This window comes from Gambusia affinis, linkage group LG10 (assembly GCF_019740435.1).
Source record: "Gambusia affinis linkage group LG10, SWU_Gaff_1.0, whole genome shotgun sequence".
Taxonomy (NCBI): Eukaryota; Metazoa; Chordata; class Actinopteri; order Cyprinodontiformes; family Poeciliidae; genus Gambusia; species Gambusia affinis.
The window spans coordinates 1,997,152-2,020,577 of record NC_057877.1 but is presented as its reverse complement, the minus strand read 5'-3'; the positions used below and the strand labels follow the sequence as shown (position 1 = coordinate 2,020,577).

Here is a 23,426-nt window from a genome sequence, read left to right as displayed (position 1 = left end):
TGTGTTTTCGTTAATGTTGTTGTGTTTTTGAATTTGTATTTGTGTTTCGTTAATGTTGTTGTGTTTTTGAATTTGTATTTGTGCTTCGTTAATGTTGTTGTGTTTTTGAATTTGTATTTGTGCTTCATTAATGTTGTAGTGTTTTTGTTAATGTCGTTGTGTTTTCATTAATGTTGTAGTGTTTTTGTTAATGTCGTTGTGTTTTCATTAATGTTGTAGTGTTTTTATTAATGTCGTTGTGTTTTCATTAATGTTGTAGTGTTTTTATTAATATCGTTGTGTTTTCATTAATGTTGTAGTGTTTTTATTAATGTTGTGTTTTCATTAATGTTGCTGTGCATTCGTTAATGTTGTAGTGTTTTGCACCTCAGGGCCACCGTACTTTTACTTTCGCTGTTGAGCATTTAGCATAATACAGGAAATAAAACTGGTTATTTTGTTGATTAGTACTGCTGGACGTTATTTAACTAAATTAGGTAAAATTAAGAAAAATCACCATACAGTAACGTAAGTGATAAAATATTTCCGATAGCACCTGAATGTAACAAGGCTGCTGTGTCTGAGGTGTGCATTGTGAATTTGAACAAACGGACCAATCAGAAACCTCGCCAAGCGGAAGCAAGAAGGCGTTCCGTCACTCCAGACCAATCAATACGCAGCTCCGTTGTTTGCCTTCATTTTTGAATTGCGCTCTAACAGAACACTGACAATTTCACTGAGGTAAATAAATGTAAGCAAACAGAAAAGCTTATTAGACTCTTTTTACCGTTTTGGAACAACATGCACTGACTGGTGCTGGAGCTTTTCTTTGGGGGACCTAACGAACTGGTTTGAAGAGACGTCAACAGGAGATAATTGAGTTCTATCTCGTTATATTTGCAACTCAGCAGTTAGCTAAGCTTTTTTAGCTAGAGACCTAATCGAAGGTAAGTTGCAGGTCTGCTTTTTATTGAGATTTAAGCTATTGAATCCGAATTTCATTTTCTATATAGCCGCTGACTAAGTATTGAACTTCATTACTTAGCATGCATCAACTATTACCTCATGTTATTCTTATTTCTCTCGGTGTTTTATTCTAAAATGTATGTATCTCGTCATTCTTTTTCTTCGCTATTTAAAGTTTACCAATCAATTTAAGAACTGCTGCAAAGCAAAGAACATCAGTGTTCTCTTTTGTGTTTCTGGTCACTCCCTGAAAGGTTTGAATATCCCAGGATTCCTGCCATGGCTGAAAGCAGCATGCTGACTTTGGTGCATGCCCGGAGTCTGCTGGTGGATTCTTCAGTCTATGACTCCAGGATTGTTGAAACCACAAAGGACCAGGGATTCCTGGGGATGACCAGTGAAGATGGGGAAGGTGAGCGAGAACTGACAATGGATGCTCCTCATCCTAGTTCTGTTTTTCTCTCAGATGCCTGGTATTTTATTTTTCTATTTTGCATAATCGAGTGAAGATCAGGACTATCAGATTCCTGTCATATCCTTTATTTATCATACCTATTGTGTGATATGGGAATTAACAGAAACACCTAATAAGTAGAACTGTTAATGGTGTGTGTGAAAAGTTTAGGACACACTGTAAGTTAGAGATTTATGGTGCTTGTGGCTTTTAATAGGCGTTTCAGACAGGAAGGGTGAAGACATGTAGCAAAGATCCTGAGGTGGATTGCTACTCCACCAGCCGTCAAATGCTGCCTTGACCTGTGTGTTCCTCAAACACCTTTGGACATATAAACATATCCACGACATATAAGCATTAGGTATTTTGCAATAAATCAATTGATCACATGATAAATTAAAACAAGCTCAAAGATTTATTGTTTTTCTCTTTTGTTTCTCTCTTTCTACCAAAAACTGGATGACTAAAGTTTTCAGGACAATTTTTGAGACTTCTTAATTCATTTTATTTGTTGCTTCTCTTTTGTTTATTGTTTTTTGTTTTAAAATGTTCTAGGTCTAGTGTTAAATGCTCATTAAAATTGATATTGATATTTGAGAATGTGTTCTTGCATTACTATTCCATATGTTACTTGAAAATGGTCTCAAAACAACAATATCCATGCTTATTGCAATAACTTCTGGGACTGTCCAGAAAAACATTTTGTGACAGGCCTAATAAGCATCAACCTTGGTATTGGCTTGTTAGTAATTTTAATACATCAATCTAAAACTGCGCCGATATTGATAAACAATTATTATTTCCATCTTATTGCTGTTTATGTCTGTGATGCAGTACAGCACCGTGGGCTGAACAGAAGCAGAGAAGCCATGTTAGCAGGGGTGCATCGATTGCAGTTTTCTGGCTGATTATGATCTTTATCAAGCCTTATCTGCTGATTCAGATTTGTTTTTCTCCCCTAAATATAGTGACAAAGGTGCCAAGTTGGCAACAGTATGGTGACTATTGATAATGCAGACATCACCTGGTGGTCGCATCTGTTAGTTAGTCCTTTGTCATGACATAATAAAAGGGGAGGGCTGATTTTCAGACTTTTGCAGAGGTGGGTAAGAACAGGTTCATGTCTAACTATTAAAGATGCAAGTTATCAATTGAGTTAATCTAAAGATGATTTATTTTAGCAATCAACTAATGATTAATTGATAAACGGACATTTTCTTAAATGGAGATATATAAATAATATTGGCCTAGTTTGTTATTAGTGAATCCCTAATTCAATATTAAATATAAATTTTAACAATATTGAGTAAAATAAATAAGCAGTAAGAAAATACATGAAACTTAATGTAAAATTAATTATAAATACAATTTGTTTAGGAATAATTAAGGACACATCGAAATCACATTGTGCAAAAAATCAGCAGCACATGATCAGAATGCTGTATAAGCATTCTGAGGAGGGATTGCCCTGTTTGAGCCTCAAACATTTAGCTTGATGTTGAAGTAAGAGAATAAATATAAAAAGCGTTATAGAAATAACCTAGCTGGCAGGGTGTCCTAACTTTTTGTCTCTGCTAGGATAGACTTTATTTAACCCTTAACTGCCAGCCCAAAAACACTTGCATACCAGTCATTGAGGATCCCATTGGCAGTTATGGGGGTGCAGTCCCGATTTTATTAATTTTGGGAGATCGGTGATCGGCCGATTTTTACATATGAAGCTGATCTTATCCACCGATGTTATCTGGCTTGGCAAAGGTCTAAGAATCAACCACTCTCCTCTTTTGTTCTCCGGTGAGAAAGGTTTGACTGACAGACTGGCTCCCCAAGTTATGTCTGCATGCCAATTCAACAACTTTCTTGCTATATTAAGCAACATTTCAGACAAAAAAATTGGTATTGGCCAAAATCGGAGTAGGCAAGTTAAGCTTTTTAAAAATTGGTAATTGGGTAGCCTAATTACCTCACCCTATCACTAACCCTAATCCAGAAAACTGCAATTGGTGCACCACTAGTATCAAGTTTACAAACTTAAAATAGACAAAAAGAAGAGAGAGACAAATGAATTGGATTTTACTCACAAGGAGAGCAGAGAGGAGGGTCAGATTTTCACAGTCTCCAAACTCGCTCTGAGAATCCTCTCTTGCTTCTCCTCCTTTATTTTGCAATCATGGCATCCTAATTTACATTGGCCTATTTGCATAAAGGGTGAAGGGAAACAAAACCCAGCTGCTAACACACAGTCATAAATCTTTCTATACGATGAATCTCCTGTCGAGGTTGCAACACAGTTCCCGTGTCTCTCTGGGTCACAAGCTTTAACCCTTTAGCCTTTTGGTGTTTTACTAAGAGCAGTTCTTAGTTTTGTCTCCAGAGTGGCTGGTATCTGCTTCCAATGTGGCACACTCAGTTTCCTGCAGACATCTCTCACAAAACAGGCATTCCAGAAACAGACATAAAATCAGTCCTTAAAAATAATGAGTAGTACTTGTCTAGGTTATTATTTTAATTCTATCAACTAGTTATGGGGTTAATTAAATATCAGCAATCTGTGTGGAAGTGCTTATTTTGACATTTCAGAACATTTAACTGGATCTCCTAAAGTATGAAGCATTAAGTTTGATCTGTTGATGGCAATACTAGAAGTGAAGATTCATCTCCTCCAAGTTGTCTTTATAAGTTGATTTTTGCTTGTCTATGTTTCTTTTAAGTTTTTAATTTATGGTCAGAATTTTTTTCACTTTGTCTTCATTCCAAATGATTGGTCCTTGTTTGTTACTTTGATAGAAAATGGTTGAATATTAACTTTGCTTCTGCTCTTTCTCAGATATGTTGCCCAAAGTGAAGACGCAGGTTGTTCTGGTGGGAGAAGCGGGCAGAAATGAAGCTCTTGTTAAAGCCGTGCAGGTACATCAGTACTCTTTCCATTCAGTGATTATGGAATGGAGTGCATTCAGAATGTATCATCTGAATGCATTCAAATGATCATCGATCTCCGAAAATGAAGAAAATCTGCACTGATAAATTGGTGAACCCCTTTTATATATGTGTGAATCATATTCTTCACATTGTTTTGATACAAATAAGTACACATTTGGTGTGTTTCCATTATTCTGTCCTGAAGCTTTACTCAATCTAAACTCCTCCATTGCCAAATCCCACTCTAGCCAGTTAATGTCTAGTTTGGTGCTAGCAGAGTTGGGTATGTCTCCATTAGCAGTTTCTTCCTCTCTATGTGGGGATGAGTACAGGCAGGAACGTGGGTGGGCCGTGAGGATGCAGGAGCTGTGCTTGTCGCTCTGATGATGTCATTTTGCATGTGTACCCTTAGGCCACCCATTTCCATCTGTTCGCTTCAGATTACTCCATCCAGTTGATGTTGTATTTGCTCTTCTTAATTTATACAAAAATTTGGCCTTCCAGGTCTAACCATGCTATGATCAATTTGGTTGAGATGGTGAGACAGGTCAACTAAAGCAGTCTCAATACAATACTTTCTGTTTTGTACCCTCCTCTGTCAGTCACTTACCGTTTTTTCAAGACTGACTGGTGTAAACCACAGCTATGGAGAAAGGGCTGTAGTCACCTTGAACCCTTATTTTCCTCTGGTTTGGCTGCTCATACGTCTATGGAAATCACTTCATACTGAAACGGAGAAGGTTGCCCAACTTGCTGGTCCTCTATGGTTTCCTCCAGCTTGCTTTTGTTGCAGATTGTAAGGTAGAAAGGGAAGCAAGACCATGGCTACGGTTTTTATTTTTTTGGGAGTTTATTCTCAGATTTGGTCTCAGTAGAGCCAAGAACAAATCAGCAGCTGTCCCTTTTCTCCACCTCCCTCCTGAGGCTTTGAACATCATATAAATTTTTAACAGGATGCTCTTTTGCTCCCCGTCCATCCTCCTTCAGGTGTGTGATATTTGTTTGAAGACGCCATCTTTAAACTTTGCAAGGACAAAGATTCTGCCCCATCTTCTTACACCCGCCCCTTGCTGTGTCCAGAAACCCACTCCTCACTGTGTTATTGTCCCCACATGGTGGTAATTTGTATGCATTTGTCCTTGCCCTTCTGCAATTTTCTCTCTCAGCCTTCATATTTGCCCATATTTTTTTTTAAATGCCAGTGTTTGACTTCCATGTCCTGCTGGTTGGTTTTTTTCCAGGCCATCAGAATAATGGAGGTACCTGTGGTAAAGATAAGAGAAGGCGAGGCGGGTTCCAAGGAGAAAATGATGATAAAATCTATAGTCACTATGGTACAGTACTGTGTCTGCCTTTCTGTGTGAATGACTCTCTGACACTTTGTTGGGACTTTGGGACGAGCTGCATGACCCTTAATTCATACTGGTTACTCATTCAATCACTCGGCATGATTAACTTACTGATGCTGAACAGATTTGTGGGTGAATATTTATAATGAGTTCTGTGTACTTTTACAACGAAGTCAAAGCAACTTTTGAAAATATTTTAAAAGAAAACCTGAGCAGAAATTATTATTTTCAATAATGGTGTCAGTGTTTGCCTGTGTTTAGGTACAAATGAAAAAACCCAAATGATAGGGTGATGGGTCAAACACCAAATTTCTTGTAAGCGGTAGTCCAGATTTTTTGTTCGGTTTAGATCTTTTGAGCAGCAATTTACCTTGAAATGATTTTAATTTTCAAAATCCACATTTTAAAGCTGCCCTTGAGAAGTTTTCATACTGATTTTGAACAACTAATTTGCTCTCATTAAAGAAAATTTATTTGTCAAATTTTCAGGTTTATTACAACAAAACATAATGTTAACATCATGTATATCGGAGGTAAATACCTCTTCATTCCACTCATGTGGCTATCTATTGGACCGCTGTTGAATTAGGCCAGGCACTTTAGAAGCAGTGAATATTTATTTCGTGTTATACATTTCTAATTGCCAATTTTTTAATAATCAGTTTTCACTTAAAATACTATATATGTATGTATGCACATATTTGCGTGTGTGTACATACATGTGTGCAAGTATGTATAATGGATATGTGTGCACATATATACACTTGTATATTTATGTATATGCATATGCATGTGAGTAATTTTTTAGTAAAAAAGGAGAGAATCCAAATTTTGTTGGTCATAACGGATTTTGTAAAAAGTTAAAAACATTGCAGGGGGTGAATACTTTTAATAAGCCCATTAAATAGAATAGTTTTTATTGTTTATCCATTGATAAAGCCCAGAAGTGTTCAGTATACACAGCTGAGATTGAACTGTAGTGCAAATTAACATAAAAAAGTGTTCAAAGTTCAGAGTGTAACTCTACAGTAATGGGTTACTGTGAAATACTTTTACTTAAATGTGGTAAATATTAATAGATCTACATGTAAGTTATGAATGATTTGTTTTGGTTTAAGTTCTTTATTCAGTTAATTGTGATCAAAAGAAGAGAAAGTACATTTGATTGGGTCATATCAACAGTGATTAGTGGCAAAGTAGATTCTCTTGGGGTCAGTTTCTGCAGATGCTAGAGAAGACTATTGTGCTAAAATGAGTTAGCCTGTCATCAAAGCTATTAAAGCCTAAAATAGCATATCAATGCTAAACATGTAGCAGCAGCACAGACGTCCCCAAAGCTAATGCTATTGTTATCGTCTACAGTCCACATTTCTAAACACGTTTCATGAATGATCAGGAGATCCTGAAACTCTTCAAAAATGAATGGATAGAGTAGAACTTTGATCCAATCTGATAGTTGAACAGATTTAAAAACAATGAATATCTTTGAACTCATGTCTATGAACTCAGTAACTTAGCAGCAGAAAGGATTTTTGTATTGAAAATGTTACTTTTTGTCTGTATTTGTTTTTTCAATTAAAATTTGATTAATTATTGACCCTGCAATTCTATTAAAAATTTACTTGAGTCTCCCCACTTTTTAAAACAGTTAACATTTACCAGCTTATGTAAAGAGCAGAGCTCGAGATTCCTGTACATTTGCTTGTTGATCAGAGCAATTTGTCAAAAGATGCTTTGAATATTGAAAAAGTAATGACTTTTATCTATTCCGATTTGATTTTTTTAGTTTCATTGCCTGAAGTTGTTTTCTGCTTTTAAATGTTTTCGTCCTCCTTTGAGTCAGCTTAAGAACGAACACTGAAGTTGTATTATTTTTACTTTTGACATCAATTTTTTTTATATATGAACTATTGAAAATGTCTCTGGTTATAACAAGCTTTTCCTATCAGTTTTTGTCCTTATTTGTTCCAAACTTTTGTTGCAGGGATAAAACACATAATGGTGTATTTTTTAAATTGTGTTCTGCAACTGTAATATGTAATATGCAGACTGTACCAATGTAATAACTATTACCAATTCATAGTTTCCTATAATTTTCCTCCATTCTCTGTTGCCTTGTGGAATATATATTGTTTAATGTCTCAGTTTGTTTTCTAACCAGGTTAACAGTATGGCAGCATGAACCCTTTCCTCCTGTTCACCATGCTGGAGGCTAACTCAGTCTGGCAGTTGGTATGAGATCATTGATTTAAACAGCTCAGCTGTAACTTGACAGTCTCATTTTCATGGTTGCAATTGATTGTTTTCACCAGTGCTGAATGCTATTCAGTATATAAAACTGAGTAATTGTGCACTGGAGACTATTATTCCTGTTTTCCTTGATGGATTAAAGACCTGGGAAAACCTAATGAAATTGTTTATTGAAATCCTGTGTTAGAGCAACTGAACCGGCATGCAGTGATCCAGTACTTCTAATGCAGAGAGGAAAAGGTCATGCTGTCTGTGTCCATATCCAAAACTTGCTGTTTGATGCCCTATTTATTTTTATCAAGATTTGTTTACATTAAATAAATTATCTAACTAATGAAAGGGTTTAATCATTTCATTAGTTTTTTTGTCATATTATTAATCGAATGGGTATTGACAAGTAAATACCCATAAAAGAAAAACCTGATTAACATAGTCAACTAGGGTCAAAACTGATTTATTTATTTTTTGTTAGTGGTTTTTTTGTGCTCTGATGTCTGCAAACAATCCCTCCTGTCCAGGATATCAACACACCGTTCATAAAGACAGATAACGTCCAGGAATTTGCAGATGAAGACAACACAGACTGTGAGATGGTGTTTGTCCTCACAGACTTCAGCTCCCCTGAGTACATCTACCTCTACAAACACGAGAACCGGATCATTGGGCCTCCTGTTGTGCTGCGCTGCGCTGCTAAGGAAGAGGTGAGTATATTATCAATACCAGGATTATTTTATGCTGGATTTGGATAAGAAGCTGGGAGAATTTGTACTTGATTAACTTTAATTTTACAGGATCCTACAGTCTGGAATACTGGATTTTTTTCAAACTTTTCCAGGGCTGAATAAGTTTTGAAAAAAAGCTAAGAAATTTCTGTATTTCCATATTTTAAGTCCTGCTATCTTGGTTTCTTTCCTTCCTCCTTTTTGTGCTTGCTTTTTAAAATGTCTTCTCTTTTGTCTTGCATTTTCTTGTATTCTTCCTCCTTTCCTTTACCTGATTCTTCATTTTTTACCTTTAGTCTTTGTTTTTGACTTTGATGTCCTTTCCTTCCTTCCTTCTTTTTCCTGTCATTCCTTGTCCTTCCTCCTTATCTGTCATCTTATCTTCTTGTTTTCTTCATCCTTTTATGGATCTGATCTTTCCTTTCTTTTCCCTTCCATCTTTTTTCACTCCTTGAGTAATTTCTTTCCTTTCTTCCCTTATCCATCCTTTATCTATCACAAATTGTCTGTTTTTCCAGGTTTCATAATTAAAGACTGCTATTGAAACATCCAGAGTAAACTGCAAGATTTACTCTTCAGTAGTCAGAGCTTCAGAATGTTGAGTGTGAAGCTTTTCTTTTTGTTGTTTTTTCCTGATAAAGACTTTAGGGTCGTCATATAATCATTTGATGTCAGAACTGTTAACTCCTGCAGGAATGATTTATGTTCAAAGACTGATTTTTAGTCCTCTCTCCGCAGCCGCTCCATTTTTCATGCCGTCCTCTTTACTGCACTGCCATGCTGAACCTGTCGCTGTGTTTAACTGGCTTCAGGAACAAGGAGGAAATGGTGAGAATAATTTTGTGCATCAAAAAAGGTTTAGTTGCAGTTTATCATGTGTAGAAACCACAACTTTTGTCTGTTGCTGCCATCAAATCTCTGACAATAGCAGATAGTGGTGCATCAATTGCAGTTTTTTGGCTGATCACTGGTCTTTAAAAATATCTGACCTGCTGTTATTATTTTATATGTTTTTCTGTCTGACAAGTCACTAAGTGACAAAGTTGCTAAGTTCGCAACAATGGGGTGACTAGAGTTAGCCACCAAGACACACACACACAGGAACCGTGGGGTAGGGGGTAGAATGGACAGTGGCTGATTTTGAGGCCTTTTTGGAGGCATTTAAGATCAGCTTCTCATGTGTCAGCCAATCACCGATCTCCTAAAATTGGGGCTGACTAACTGGCCAGTTTATCGTTGCTCCCCTAAGTTCCAGTTCTGTGTATGTAGAGTATTAGTCAATTTGAATATTTCCTTTCCTGATATTAATGTTTATGATTGCTTTGCAGAAAAGCTTGGTGAATTTGGTTCATCACATGGGTGGAACAATCCGGAAAGACTTTAGCGCCAAGGTCACTCATCTTGTTGCTTACTCCACTCATGGAGAGAAATACAGGGTCTGTACATCCCTACATATTTTCTATTATCATGTTTGTGTCTAGCATGTATATGTGTGTATAATAATTTGTGTTCAGTTTGTTGTGGAAGGCACAAAGGAGACATATTTTTCATGAATCCCATCAAGAATCAGCTATTTCTGGGTTTAGTTTGCTGTAGTTAAAAAATATTTATGGAAATATGAAATGGTACTTGGAGCTCATCACCAAGATGGAAGAATGGAAAATCTTTAAAACTCTGTCCTTTACACTAGAGATTTAGAATTTTTGTTCTTTCTGTTCAGACTTGACAAATAGGAACTTTTTAAACCCACAGCAGTGTAGTTGGGGCCTTAGCTTCCCCAGGACTTTAGAGTAATGTAAATGAGCATAAGTAAATCAGTCATTACATAAGTATCAATGCATCATATATAGTTTTTCACCTCCAGTCGTACTAATGGTAGTTGCTAACATTTTCTGAAATAAATTAACCATCATTTATCTCCAGAAATTTTTTTTATTCTTCTTTCTGTTTTGCACCTGGAGGAGAAAGTTGTTGTGCTTATGATGCATGAAACAGAACCAGAAGCTGTTATAATGAGCTACACCAGTAGCTTATGGTTTTTTCTTCTCTTTCTGTCTCAGCTGGCAGTGTGTATGGGAACTCCCATTTTCTCTCCATCTTGGATACAGAAGGCATGGGAAAAAAGAGACCATGTGTGAGTAAGACATCATGCTTTAACACCACTAGTCTGGGAAAAACCAGTAACTTGTTTTACACCATCTGTTTTTTCTGGGCTCTTGGCTGTTGACAAACAATTGCTTCCTGGACCTCCGTGGAACTTTTAAATTTTACCCACTTGTTAACTTTTTCATTTCATATATGTAATGTCTCAGTTCAATGTTATGAAGCTTACCGGAAATGTCCTGTGCTGTAAACATCCATCCTCCACTGTGAAGAGGGAAGTGCTGATCTGAGCAAGGTGCTTGTTAATGTTAGTTCAGTATTTGGATGAGTGGCAAACATGGACTGAACATCTTCGTTCTCTTCCTTTGCTGCCATTGCTAAAACTATAGGCAGACTACCATTTTAAAACAGAAAAGAAAATCAACATCATAGTCACAGCTTCTCCTTCTGTTTACTGATTAGTCTGGTCAAAAAATCTACAGGAGACAATCCAAGTAAAGAGGAGAAAGCCCAGACTGTGCTGGAAGCGAGAATTTTTTTTCGAGCAGAGTTGCACAGGAAGGCAATGGCCAGGCTCGAAATAAACCTAAAAATCCTGAAAGCAGATGAAAAGACTACCGTATGAATATAACCACACCAGAGTAAACCAGTTTCTTTTGAGCTTAACACCACAATATAAAGTAGATATGCACCATTATGAAAATTTGGGCCTAAAGAGGACATTAATAATGATATAATGGCCACACAGACTACAGTGCTAGTGTGGCTCATAGCACTGGATAGAGTTCAATTAGAACCTCCTTACTGATATATTTCCCTACTTTTTTGTCACCTTGCAAAAAACAACCACACAATGCTGATTTCCCCAATTCTTCTCTGTTTCAGTTAAACACCATACAATCCTTTGCTTTATCACTGTCACATGACCAAACAAATATCACAAGACGAACGCTCCCATCCAGAAACAATCAACAAAATGGTTCTAAATATCAGTTGTTAACATCGAGTTTTATTTATCAGGCCGACATCATTGTTGTAAAAGAATTACTATCTGCCAGTACCGTCGTTAGTGCCCATATATTGCTCGCTAATCTAAAACACCATAAGATTGAAATAAACACAAATGCTGAAAAGGTGTTTCACTGACATTCCTGAGCAACCTTGTTTCTCTCATTCTTCTTCATTAAGTCATTTTCATGCCAATGACGAGGAGTTCCGAACAGAGTTCAAAGTCCCTCCCTTCCAGAACTGCATCCTCAGTTTTTTGGGTTTCTCAGAGGAAGAGAAGTTCAACATGGAGGAGAGGACTCTTAAACATGGTTAGTGATTTAATTTGTATTGAGGTGTTTTTTCTTTTTCTCTTGTAAATTTTACATTCTTACATTTAGTAAAGTTGTACTTTAAATTCATGTATTTTATTTTATTCTTTTAATGGGTAACTCAAACAATATAGTATGTCACTGAAGATATTATTTAAGTACTTTCTCAGATTAAGTACTTTGTACTACTGGATAAAGTAAAAATCATCTCAGAAGCATCTTCTATTTTGGAAAATGTTTTGGGGAATGATTTTATTTTTTTGCCACCTGGTAACACATGACATTATGGTTTACCCAGGAACTACGAAGTTGTATGTTTCTGACGGTGAAGTCAGCTACACCTCAGCATGACCAGTTCTCCACATTACACACATGATATCTTTACTACAAAGTCTAAAGTAGGATATTTTAGAAGCTGACTTTCATACTAACTACAGTCAAGCAAATGGCTAAATTAGCTGCAAACATGTGAATGATGCAAACTAAAAAAACACAAAAATTAAAGAACAAATGCAACAGAAAAATGCTGCATCACAGAAGAAAGTAGCAAAAAGGTAAATGCCACAAAACGTTGCAAACATGCTCCAGAAAACTGAGGTTCTCCAGATTACTAGGGGCAGTCAACATAAATATGCTGCTGTTTGGTTTTCTGTGTCAAGGTGGAACCACATCTGGCTGACTTGGTGGATCATTAGTTCATAAAAATTTTCACTTTTGATAAAACCCTGAACCTTTCTGTCTTCCAGAGGTGACTACAGTACCAGTGTGGCTCATAGCACTGGATAGAGTTCAATTAGAACCTCCTTAAGTTTTAGAAAACTATATGATAGAGCTACATTATTGGTAAATGTAGTAAAGTGTCACTAGCAGCAGCAAATTAAATAACATTTCTACTGATATGGGAAAAGAAAGCAATGAAGCTCCTTTCTGAAATTCATCTTATTTTTAATATTGAATATATAAATGTTTTGGTGTCTGCATTCAGTTTCTGAATGCAAGAACATGGTAGTTGAGGTTAACATGTTCCTGTAGAAGCTTAAGCATATAGTCAGCATTTAGAAGTTGGATACCTTCAGAGGTTCATTATTCACTCTGATGGATGGATATCCCTGGCGGTGTGTGTGTGACAGGTGGCCGATATGCTGAGGTTGGAGATGACCAATGTACACACATGGTGGTGGAGGAGAACTCTGTGAAAGATCTGCCAGTGTCTCCCTCCCAGAAACTTTTTGTTGTCAAACAGGAGGTGAGCTCTTAATGTTTCTGTGTATTACATCAATGGAAAGTCTAATTTAGTAAAGAAATTACTACTCAGTCTACTGTGGATTCTCTACAATTATCAACTGATTGCATAGTTAATTTGACTTTGAAACACACTGCAGTACAACATTTGCTGAAAACATCCATCTATCTTACACACTTACTCTGTGGGGACGGCCTGTCGTGATAAACGATAAATCAATAAATCGTACATAAAATAAAACTATCGACGTCATTTTAATTATCGTCTCTTCCAACCTTTTTCTCTTTCTGTTGATGACACTGAATGAAAAAAGGCTCAACTCCGCTGCTCTCCACTGACCCTCCCTTTCTCATTTCCTTAGTGTAATGCTCAGCGCACACTACACCATCTTAGAGCTGCCGGCCCATTTTCAAAACCTGAGACCGCACATTAGCCGACAGAAATCCTAGGTATAACGGTTTGATCGGGTTCGATCCTGCCGTGTGGTGTCTAACAATGGGCACACAAAATAATGGCTACAAGTCCAGTTAACTAATTTTTAAAACCAGGCATTAATTAATGCTTTACTACAATCTACCTGTAGTGCATGTGGCTCTAGTATCACTCCTGACTGAATGAAAATCATTAGAACCTATTTATGTCCCGTTAACGAAGAACAGCTGAAAAGTTACCAGGTTCATCAACTGCTGTAACAGTTTTGCTCCAACTCCTCCCCTCATCATTTCTATATTCTTTGCACAAAATGTTTTGTAAACATTATTGTTTTCTTCACATATCATCTTCAATGTCCGCCGGACTTCGGGTTGCGCCGTGTCAGCTGTTTGGGATTCCTCTCTGTAATTTCCCCACAAAGCACAGAGGAGAATCCGTGCTTTCTGATTGGCTACCTGTCACATTAACAGGCTGCATTAACGCTCCTAGTTGGGGAAAACCCCTGATTTAGATCGGAGTGGCCACGACAATCTACCATAACACACCACACACTACAGGATGGGTGAGAGGCGGGGTCACCCTGGACAGGTCGCCAGTCTATTTCAGCTCCTGAAAACATTTTGCTACATTTATACCTGAGATTTTATCATTTTTTATGACTTTTTATCTCCACAATTATTAGCGAAAATACATAAAGGGGAAAACCGACTGAGGGAGATGAGAGGAAGATACAGGTTCTCTGTAGGGATGCACCAGCTCACAGTTTTCACTTCCGATACCAATATCTGAGGTTTAGTATTGGACGATGTATTCTCATTTAGAAAACTAGAGCTGAATTGACTTTCTTTTTTTTAAACCCAAACATAAATGTACTGAATTACAAATTTATTTGACAACTCTGCACCAGTACAGTACTCTTAAAAATATCAGATCTGTTCATTTCTAGTCCTCTGCCAAGTCCCTTAAGATTCTATCACATCTTCAAAAAAAAAGCTTTATTAACTTCTTTTCTTCACTAAAACCTTATAAGGATTTTGTTGTGAAACCACATTTAGTGCAAACTGTTCATCCTTTCTGTTAGTAATGAGCTGAGGGCTGTGGTCTGGTTGTTCATTTCTACATTGTTAATGGACGTTTCTGTGCTGAAGTGGTTCTGGGGAAGCATTCAGATGGACGCTCGAGCTGGAGAGTCCATGTACCTGTATGAAAAGGTGAGTATGTTTAACTTCTCACACACTTTAATAAAGAGTAGAAAAGAACTCATTGCCACAATATAAATGCATGACCAGATGTAGACTGACAAGTTGCTGATCTGTACTGCTGTGCTGCAGAACGATAGTCCCAGCATGAAGAAAGCCGTGTCCCTGCTGTCCCTCACCACCCCCACCTCCAACCGCAAACGCCGGCGTCTCAGGGACACCCTTGCTCAGCTCACCAAGGAAATGGAGATCTCCCCCTTTCCGCCACCACGTAAAAGGCCGTCAGCAGAGCACTCCCTGTCTATTGGCTCTCTGTTGGACATCTCCAATACCCCTGAAACCTGCAAGGCATTAGGAGGTGAGAACCCCACCAATATGCTCCTTTTCCTCACCCAGAGGAGAACATGAAATAACTCAGATAGTTATACGCATTTTTTCACTGTCATAAGAGAATCATACCCACTCCTCTTTATTCCAGAAGACAGATTAGAGGACAGTACTGTGACCAGGGCTAGGATAAGAAGAAGGAAAACCAGAGAAAGGAGGTCTAGGTCAGGCAGGGAAAGGAGGAGAAAAAGGTCCCACCGGAGTGCTGGTCAGCAAACCTCTGATGATCAGCAGCAAGGAGCGTGTGCAGGTTAGCTTCTGTTTTCAGGTTCGGTCTGTGATGAGCCAGCAGCAATGTGTCACAGTACGTTTAGAGAGATTTTCTAACTTAAATTTCCTGGGCAGTTTAGATCCAACCACATGGCTTCCCAGGTTTTCCTTTAAATTTCCATCTATCCATTTTCTTACACCATTGTCCATAGTAGGGTCAGGAGGAGTGCTGTTGCCCATCTCCAGCGAATGTTTCGGGCGAGAGGCGGGGTCACCCTGGATAGGTCGCCAGTCCGTCGCAGGGCAACACAGAGACACACAGGACAAACAACCATTCACACACACACACTGACACCCAAGGAAAATTTATACAGACCAATTAAACTAACAGTCATGTTTTTGGACTGTGGGAGGAAGCTGGAGTACCTGGAGAGAACCCACCCTGCACATGGAGAACATGCAAACTCCATGTCGAAAGACCCCGGGCCGGGCCTCGAACCCAGGACCTTCTTGCTGCAAGGCAACAGTGCTACCAACTGTACCATTAAATTTCCAACTTCCACAAAGTTCTTGACTGAACCTGTGTTTTTATTAAGTTCAGTTTATTTTTATAGCAACTAATTGGCATTAGATATTGTCATTGGGCACTTTACAAAAAGTCATGTAGGTTCAACCACACATTCATACCAATTAATCCTGGCTATCAATCAGTATGATGAGCATGTGGCAACAGCAAATAATCACTGTCTCTGTACAATAATCCTTCATACAAGCATGCATGTAATGACAGTAGAGATGAAAACCTCGCTTTAACAGGAAGAAACCTCCGGCAGAACCAGAACCTGGCTCAATACAAGTGGCCATCTGTCATGGCCAACTGGAGGTTTGAGAAGACAGAGCAGAAACTCAAAAAGAAACAGATGACCTAATGTAGGATTGCTTTTTATGTTAACGATGAGTAAAAAGTTAAAGCTGGAGAGGAGGTACCATTGGTTGATGCAGCATTATCTCAACCGATGTCCTCCTTCAGGAAGGAATTACAGCCAAACGGAATGCAGGACCAGATGTACCTTCTATGGAGAGAAAAGTAACTGAGGGAAAACATAAAGTTAACATTTGAAGTAACAGCAAATAATGCAAACTGGAGAGTAGAAGAAGATGAAGAAAGCAGCCTGAGCCTGTAGAAGCACAACTACAAAGATGACTCAGGATAACCTCAGCCCTTAGAATGAAGCAGGTATTATTGGGTCACCTTCTCAGTAACATTCAGTTTAAATCAGTTTTACAAAAAAAATAAAAATGAACTGGTTAATAAAAACTGAACTTACAAACTCACTGATATAACTACATTTTGGATTACAAATATCTTTTATATGTTCTCAGTGGGGAAATTCTGAGTTATTGGTGGCAAAGTGACAAATGCATGAAAACATGCAGATTCATACAAAGTATGAAATGAGACAAATTAGGAGTAAAAGTAAATTAACAAGATAAGAGAAAAATACTGTATAATAATCAAAAATAGCAGGTTGATTACCGGTAGTATCAAATATATCTTGGTTTTACTGAGTATTATGTTAGAAGCTGAATGAGTCCTGAAATGGTCAACACCGAAGTGATTCTCCTGCGTCTCCCTGGCTATATGAACACTCCAACGTTCTTTTTATATTACAAGGCTTAAAGTGAAACCTGAAAGTTCTGTTTATAATAAAGGATTTACAAGACATCTGGAATTCTGTCCTGTTAAAAATCCATTCTGTCTTCCTCCAGAGAGTTCAAAACCTTCCAAGAGTTCAACTCCAGTGGTTTCCAAACAGTCAGCCAGGTGGCAGGTCTCCAAGGAGCTCTATCAGACCGAAAGCAACTATGTAGACATCTTAAACACCATTTTGCAGGTGGGTGTTCTCTGTTAGCTCCAACTCTTCTTTACACACTGGTTACCAGGTGGAGAGTGGGGGTGGGGGAGTGGAACTCATCAGACAACCCAGTGAAGAACATGACCCTGATCCTTTTTGCTCTGAATCCTTAGAAAAAAATTAATGAACATTTTACCTCCAATTTTTAAGTCAAGTACAGACAAAATTCCATAATATATGTTTTGCTTCTCTCTGTGTGAGTCCCCTGGCTGTTCACCAATTTTTATAAAGCCTAATGACTGATTTATTTATTGTCTGAAAGTTTGCTAAATATGGTGAAAAAGTTGCTAAGTTGGCAACAGTGGGTTGAACATTATACATGTAGATGCGAACTGGTGGGCAGATCTGTCAGTGAATTTCTCCAGGTTCCCTTAAATATTAAAATCAGTACAATGATGTGAAACACAGAAGATGGGGAGTGGGAGCTTTCTCCCAGTTGTAAACATGCTCTTCTCTCTGAAAATCTCTGCAGCTTTTCAAGCATCCATTAGAAAAAGAGGGCCAGGTCGGCGGGCCCATCTTGGCCCAGGAGGAAATTAAGACCATCTTCGGCAGCATCCCGGAAATCTACGAGGTTCACACCAGAATAAAGGTAGTTTTTGATTGTCAACCAGATTTTCTGCTTGTATAGTTGTCTCCTGGATGATTGTGGACTTTCTGATTGTTTGATGAAATATCTCTCCAGAATGACCTTGAGGAGCTCCTCACAGACTGGTCAGAAAGCAGAAGTGTTGGAGACATCATTCTCAAATACGTGAGTTTAGATTTTTAACAGTAAGATGGTGTTTTTAACCAAATATGGAAATATTTCTAGTGGTATTTGGTTATTTGATACAATAAATATGTACTAGGAGGTTTTTTAAATTTGTACTTTTGATAATTTTTCTTTGCTCAGTCTAAAGAGTTGCTGAAGGCCTATCCCCCATTTGTAAACTTCTTTGAGATGAGCAAAGAGACCATTGTTCGATGTGAAAAACAGAAGGCCCGCTTCCATGCTTTCCTTAAGGTGAGTCTGTTCACTTGGTTTTGTCCTGTTGTGTTCAGGCCCACTAAATGTGAAAATGATTATGTTGCTTTGAGGACATTTGTCTTTAAATGCTGCGTGCTTCTGGAGATGAGGGAGTAATCTTTACTCTCAGTCTTCATGTTCAGGTCTGGGCTCCTTGGTTCTCTGCTCGTTTCCTTCTATACTTGAAATAGTTCAGATAAAATAGGAGACTGGCTGGCTGAATCACACAGCCAGCCTTCTCACAGTGCATTTCTTCATTTAAAGTTTTCAGTTTCTTCATGAAGGTGACTTACTCTTGTAACAGTTATCCAGAATAATGATACCATTTCCTATTGTCCTGAACTAGTAAGTATTTTGATCCTGTGGTGGCTGGATCAGGCATCAGGTTCACTCTTTTCTGGAAAAATCTGACTTATTTCCTCTGCTTTCCTCATGTCTTCCTAATTGAAGGTTGATTTAAGTACTCTTGTTGAACCAACAGATCAACCAGGCCAAGCCAGAGTGCGGCAGGCAGACGCTTGCAGAGCTGCTCATCAGACCAGTGCAGAGACTGCCAAGTGTGGCCCTCCTACTCAGTGGTAACACACACTATAAATATTTCCCTCTGACCTCCACGCTTATCATTCATTTCTGGATTTATCTCCTTCCACACCTGCCATCAGCCTGTTCTCTATGCTGACTTAATGTCTGTTCCTCTGAGCATGCTCTCTGCCGCTATGATGTTGCATATCCTTCTGCATGCCTCTCACCAAACTTTCCCCATTTATTCTAATTGTAGACATAAAGAAACACACATCAGATGACAACCCAGACAAGATAACTCTGGAAAGAGCAATAGAGTCCCTAAAGGAAGTGATGACGTGAGTTGAAACAACTTTGACCTTTTACTTTTTTGTGTGTGCTAAACTTTTTTCAGCTGTTCCATCTGTTTTTGAAATAATTTAGACCATTAAGATTAGAAGTCATCTGCAGATGATTAGTAGATGACCTCTTAGACTTTAAGGTGATAATATAAATTTTCCAGGAGTCTAGGAGTTGTTTTCTAGTACAAATTTTATTTCTATGAAGTTTTGGTCAGATTCTATGTAATAAAACCAATATAAAACTAACAGGATGTATCTCATAAGAAGGATTAAATTAGACATTTGTCAATATCTAAGTTTGTTTTTATTATTTTATCTGTTTCTCTGCAGATCAATGCTTCATGAGGTTGTGGTTATAAAACGCTATAAAAAAGCATAACATGTCTGCAGTATGCAGTTGTAACATGGTGATTTCTAGATTTATTTTAATGTAATATTTTTATTTTCAACTAAACAAAAATTACTTGTTATACCTCTTACAGCTATTATCGACTTCTACCAGTTCATTTTAATTTTGGAGAGAAAATATTTAATTTCTAGTACCAAAAGTGGTACAAAAAGCGATGAAAATTTAGAAGACGAAGCAGGATTTTTGAAAATCATGTTGGGATATTATGCTCTGCAATTTCCAGGGGTGCAGATAGGAAAAGTTCCTTCCTTTCTCAGAGCTGCAGCTCAGTAATGTATCCTCCTGACAGCCGCATCCAAACTGTTCAGATTGGATTCTTAAACTGACCAATCAGCTGAGAGGAAGAAACATTTTGTCATTATCCATACTTGCAATTTGAAACTCACTTAGTTTTTTTTTTTTGTTAAGGTCTGTAAGCAGACCTTAACTAAAAAGTGTAACGTGTGTAATTATGTTTTCCAAATAAAAACCTTTTTCTAAGCTTAAATTATTGTGTAGAAAATGAAATTTTCAGTTCTTTTCTGTTTACAAGGTGTCACAATGTATCCACGATAGCACATCCTGGTTTACAGGAACAAAATGTACTGCACATGTTTTATATTTTCAGTAAACATGCACAAAGCAGAGATCCCCTGCTTTTTTATTTCACATGGGCATTTAACTTGGATTCACACCTGCAGTTGGGTTTCCAAGCACAAAGTGCATTAGTGGTAGTTGTCCCACAAAGTGGGTTCAGAGTTAGATGTCTGTTTCCAGATTGTTTTGCTGGATGTTGGCACCTTTACAAAATGGGAGGATTTCCCATCCGATGTCCAGATTTTATTTGTTTTTGATGATGACAGATATTCAATTAATTTAATGCAAATTGGAATGCAAATCTGTTTAAAATTGAAAGTGATTTGTTTTATCAGTTGTTGACTGGCATTCTCCTATTTATCCTTTCTCAACTTTGCAGACACATCAATGAGGACAAGAGGAAGACTGAAGGCCAGAAGCAAATCTTTGATGTTGTCTATGAAGTTGATGGATGTCCTGTAAGTTTGCAGATTGCTGCTGTCGGCATGTTTTCTGTTCTACAGTAATTTAGCCATTGTTATTGTTAATCCTCCTGTTATGTTCGTTTCTGAGGTACAGCAATGATGTTCCTGAGTCAGTTTGACCTGTGGAGTGTTTAAGCATGCAGTAATGTCAGAATCTAAAAAAAAATTCTCCAAAACATTTTTGCATTTGATTATTAATTGCAATACGAACCATTTCAATCAATATGTGTGCAATGATGTCTTTTTATTTCTCACAAATAAAGGATCAATGACAACAATTTAGTCACTTACTGATTTGGACATAAAAATGTAACTTATATTTTTTATGTCCATGGAAAAACCTGCACAAAAAACCCCCCAAAAATTATACTTGAAATTAATTTTTTGTAATTTTTTTTTTTATATTACAATTTGAAATTTTTTTTTTCAAGTTGTGATCTTTATAATTGAACTTGAGACAAGTATACTGTTCTGGATCAAATTGACCCTCTGATTAAAATCAAGTCATGCAGAGAGTATTTTTGTTTTCCTCCACTCAGTGTGGGTGGAGTTTGCCCAGAAAAGGTTCCCGTCAAACGTATGAACACCTGCTTTCTGGCAGCTCACTAGCTCACCTAGTGAAGTAAAGAAAATAGTGAGAAAGTGGGCTTTTGTGCATGTATGTGTGTGGTGAAATATTTTATATGTTTCCAGGAAACATAAAATTGGACGTTTTTTGACTCTTTTTACCCTTCAACATGTTGCCTTTCTGTTCTCAGGCCAACCTGCTGTCGTCCCATCGAAGCCTGGTGCATCGAGTAGAAACCATCGCTCTGGGAGACGAGCCGTGTGACCGCGGCGAACACGTCACACTCTTCCTCTTTAACGACTGCCTGGAGGTGATGACGCATGAATCTGAACTTCATTATCATTATGTTGTCATATCTGACCAGTGTTTTAATCCTACTCATCTGTCTGTAAAGGGTTTTAAGGGATTTTTCCAGCTGTTTCTTTCAACATGACACAAAATTAATGAGCAGAAACAAAACATGACAGCTGTAGGATGAAACCAATGATATGTTTTTATCATTGCGATGAACAAGATTTTTTTTTTCTCTCACTGTTTCAGTTGAATGTATGCCAGAATGTTGTACGGCTGAGTCTTGTGGAAACCATGTGAATATTTACCAGCCAGATAGCACCTGGCACCTCGTGATGCTGTCTACCCACACCCCCAACTAAACCCCAAGTCAACTTTTCTTGCATAGAAGCTGAATAAATTGATTCCTTTTTATTTATTTATTTTTTATATATATTTATTTAAATTGCTGCTCAATGTGCTAATGGCAGAAGAACAACTGACTGATCCAAAAAAAAAACAACTTACTGATCCAGAAAGTTTATCATTGGTGGCCATGCTGACTAGCCTAAGCATTCATAGCAGACTCTGCTTTGGCGAACCTGCTGTACAGCAGCAGAAAGCAAGGGGGCAATGTGAAGGTCACCATTGTGATTGGCAGTGCTAAGTTCCTCCTCCTGGTTCTGATTGGTTGTCTATTTGCTCAGATAACAGCAGTTGTATCTTTCTGTTTGACCTTTAGTAGCCCGTATGTGTCCAGTGCGGTCACAGGAACTGTGTGTTAATTAACACAGGTCAGCAGAAAGGACAAGACGAGTTGAGAGGCTGTGCTGAGTCAGGAGTGAGAGACACCTCCTAAACAGCCGTAGCCCTCCATGTTCGTCCTGACGGGCTGTTTCACACAGCCTGTATGTAGACTGGTTGCTCTCACAGTGGGTGGTCTTGCTTCTCCCCTCATTCATCAGAAACTGTTGATTTCAACTCAACCTGTAATGTGTTTTAATTTTTGTCCTCCCTGTCTTCGCTCTGGCCACGTAATTAATGTGACAGTAATGGCTCGTGTCGTTTACCTCCGTGAAAGGGTCATTGATTTATTAAGTAAACCTCTGCAGCTTTTCACACACTCCTAGCTGCACCCCCCCACACACAGAGCCAACTTTGAAGTTGGCTCTGTTTTTCTTTCTCTCACATTGCTGTCTCATTATGTTTGTGGAACTGCGTGTCTGCAGATTGCCAGGAAGCGTCACAAAGTGATCAATACATTTAAAAGTCCAGTGGGGCAGTCCAGGCCTCCCCCTCCGCTGAAGCACATCGCTCTCATGCCGCTGTCACAGATTCGAAAAGTGCTGGATTTGCATGACACTGAAGGTGACTCACATTAAGCATTAACCCAACTCTAAAGATACAATTAGTCTTAGGAATGGTGTGAACTGCTAGGCCACTCCATATATATATATGAGAGAAATATTGATTGATTCCATTATAGATTAAAATATTATCTATGGTCAAACAACCATCTTTTTCTTTTCAAAGTCTATATCAGTGTGAATGTTCCTTACTCCTGTTTGCCTCTCCTCCTTTCCTCAGAATGTGCAAATGCATTCGCACTGGTGGTCCACCCCCCCACTGAACAGGAGAACTTGTTGTTCAGTTTCCAGCTGGCTGGAGAGGAAACAGTTAAACGTGACTGGCTGCGTACTCTGTGTCGTCATGTTGCCAACACCATCTGCAGAGCTGATTCGGTGAGATGTCACCCCCACGAAAACACACTCTAACACATACACACAAATTATAAGAAGAAAAAACTCAGACACTGAGA

General features: G+C 38.1%; 1 protein-coding gene across 5 annotated transcripts in view; it reads left to right on the top strand.

The window, feature by feature from the left end:
* Nucleotides 1–308: 308 nt before the first annotated feature.
* Nucleotides 309–23,426, top strand: part of ect2 (epithelial cell transforming 2) — a 35,675-nt gene continuing 12,557 nt past the window's right edge. The window contains exons 1-23 of one of the 5 annotated variants that reach the window (XM_044129819.1): nt 309–926; nt 1,200–1,357; nt 4,227–4,306; nt 5,560–5,652; nt 8,436–8,618; nt 9,378–9,467; nt 9,968–10,075; nt 10,700–10,773; nt 11,931–12,061; nt 13,192–13,307; nt 14,885–14,947; nt 15,068–15,293; nt 15,417–15,572; nt 17,303–17,427; nt 17,921–18,040; nt 18,134–18,202; nt 18,344–18,454; nt 18,939–19,035; nt 19,236–19,317; nt 20,685–20,763; nt 21,528–21,647; nt 22,837–22,975; nt 23,195–23,349. In XM_044129819.1, coding sequence (XP_043985754.1) covers nt 1,225–1,357; nt 4,227–4,306; nt 5,560–5,652; nt 8,436–8,618; nt 9,378–9,467; nt 9,968–10,075; nt 10,700–10,773; nt 11,931–12,061; nt 13,192–13,307; nt 14,885–14,947; nt 15,068–15,293; nt 15,417–15,572; nt 17,303–17,427; nt 17,921–18,040; nt 18,134–18,202; nt 18,344–18,454; nt 18,939–19,035; nt 19,236–19,317; nt 20,685–20,763; nt 21,528–21,647; nt 22,837–22,975; nt 23,195–23,349 — 2,550 coding nt within the window. In that variant the 5' untranslated portion in view covers nt 309–926; nt 1,200–1,224. Of the gene's footprint in view, nt 927–1,199; nt 1,358–4,226; nt 4,307–5,559; nt 5,653–8,435; nt 8,619–9,377; nt 9,468–9,967; nt 10,076–10,699; nt 10,774–11,930; nt 12,062–13,191; nt 13,308–14,884; nt 14,948–15,067; nt 15,294–15,413; nt 15,573–17,302; nt 17,428–17,920; nt 18,041–18,133; nt 18,203–18,343; nt 18,455–18,938; nt 19,036–19,235; nt 19,318–20,684; nt 20,764–21,527; nt 21,648–22,836; nt 22,976–23,194; nt 23,350–23,426 lie in introns of all 5 variants that reach the window. The other 4 variants (XM_044129822.1, XM_044129820.1, XM_044129821.1 and 1 more) reach the window with 4 other exon arrangements.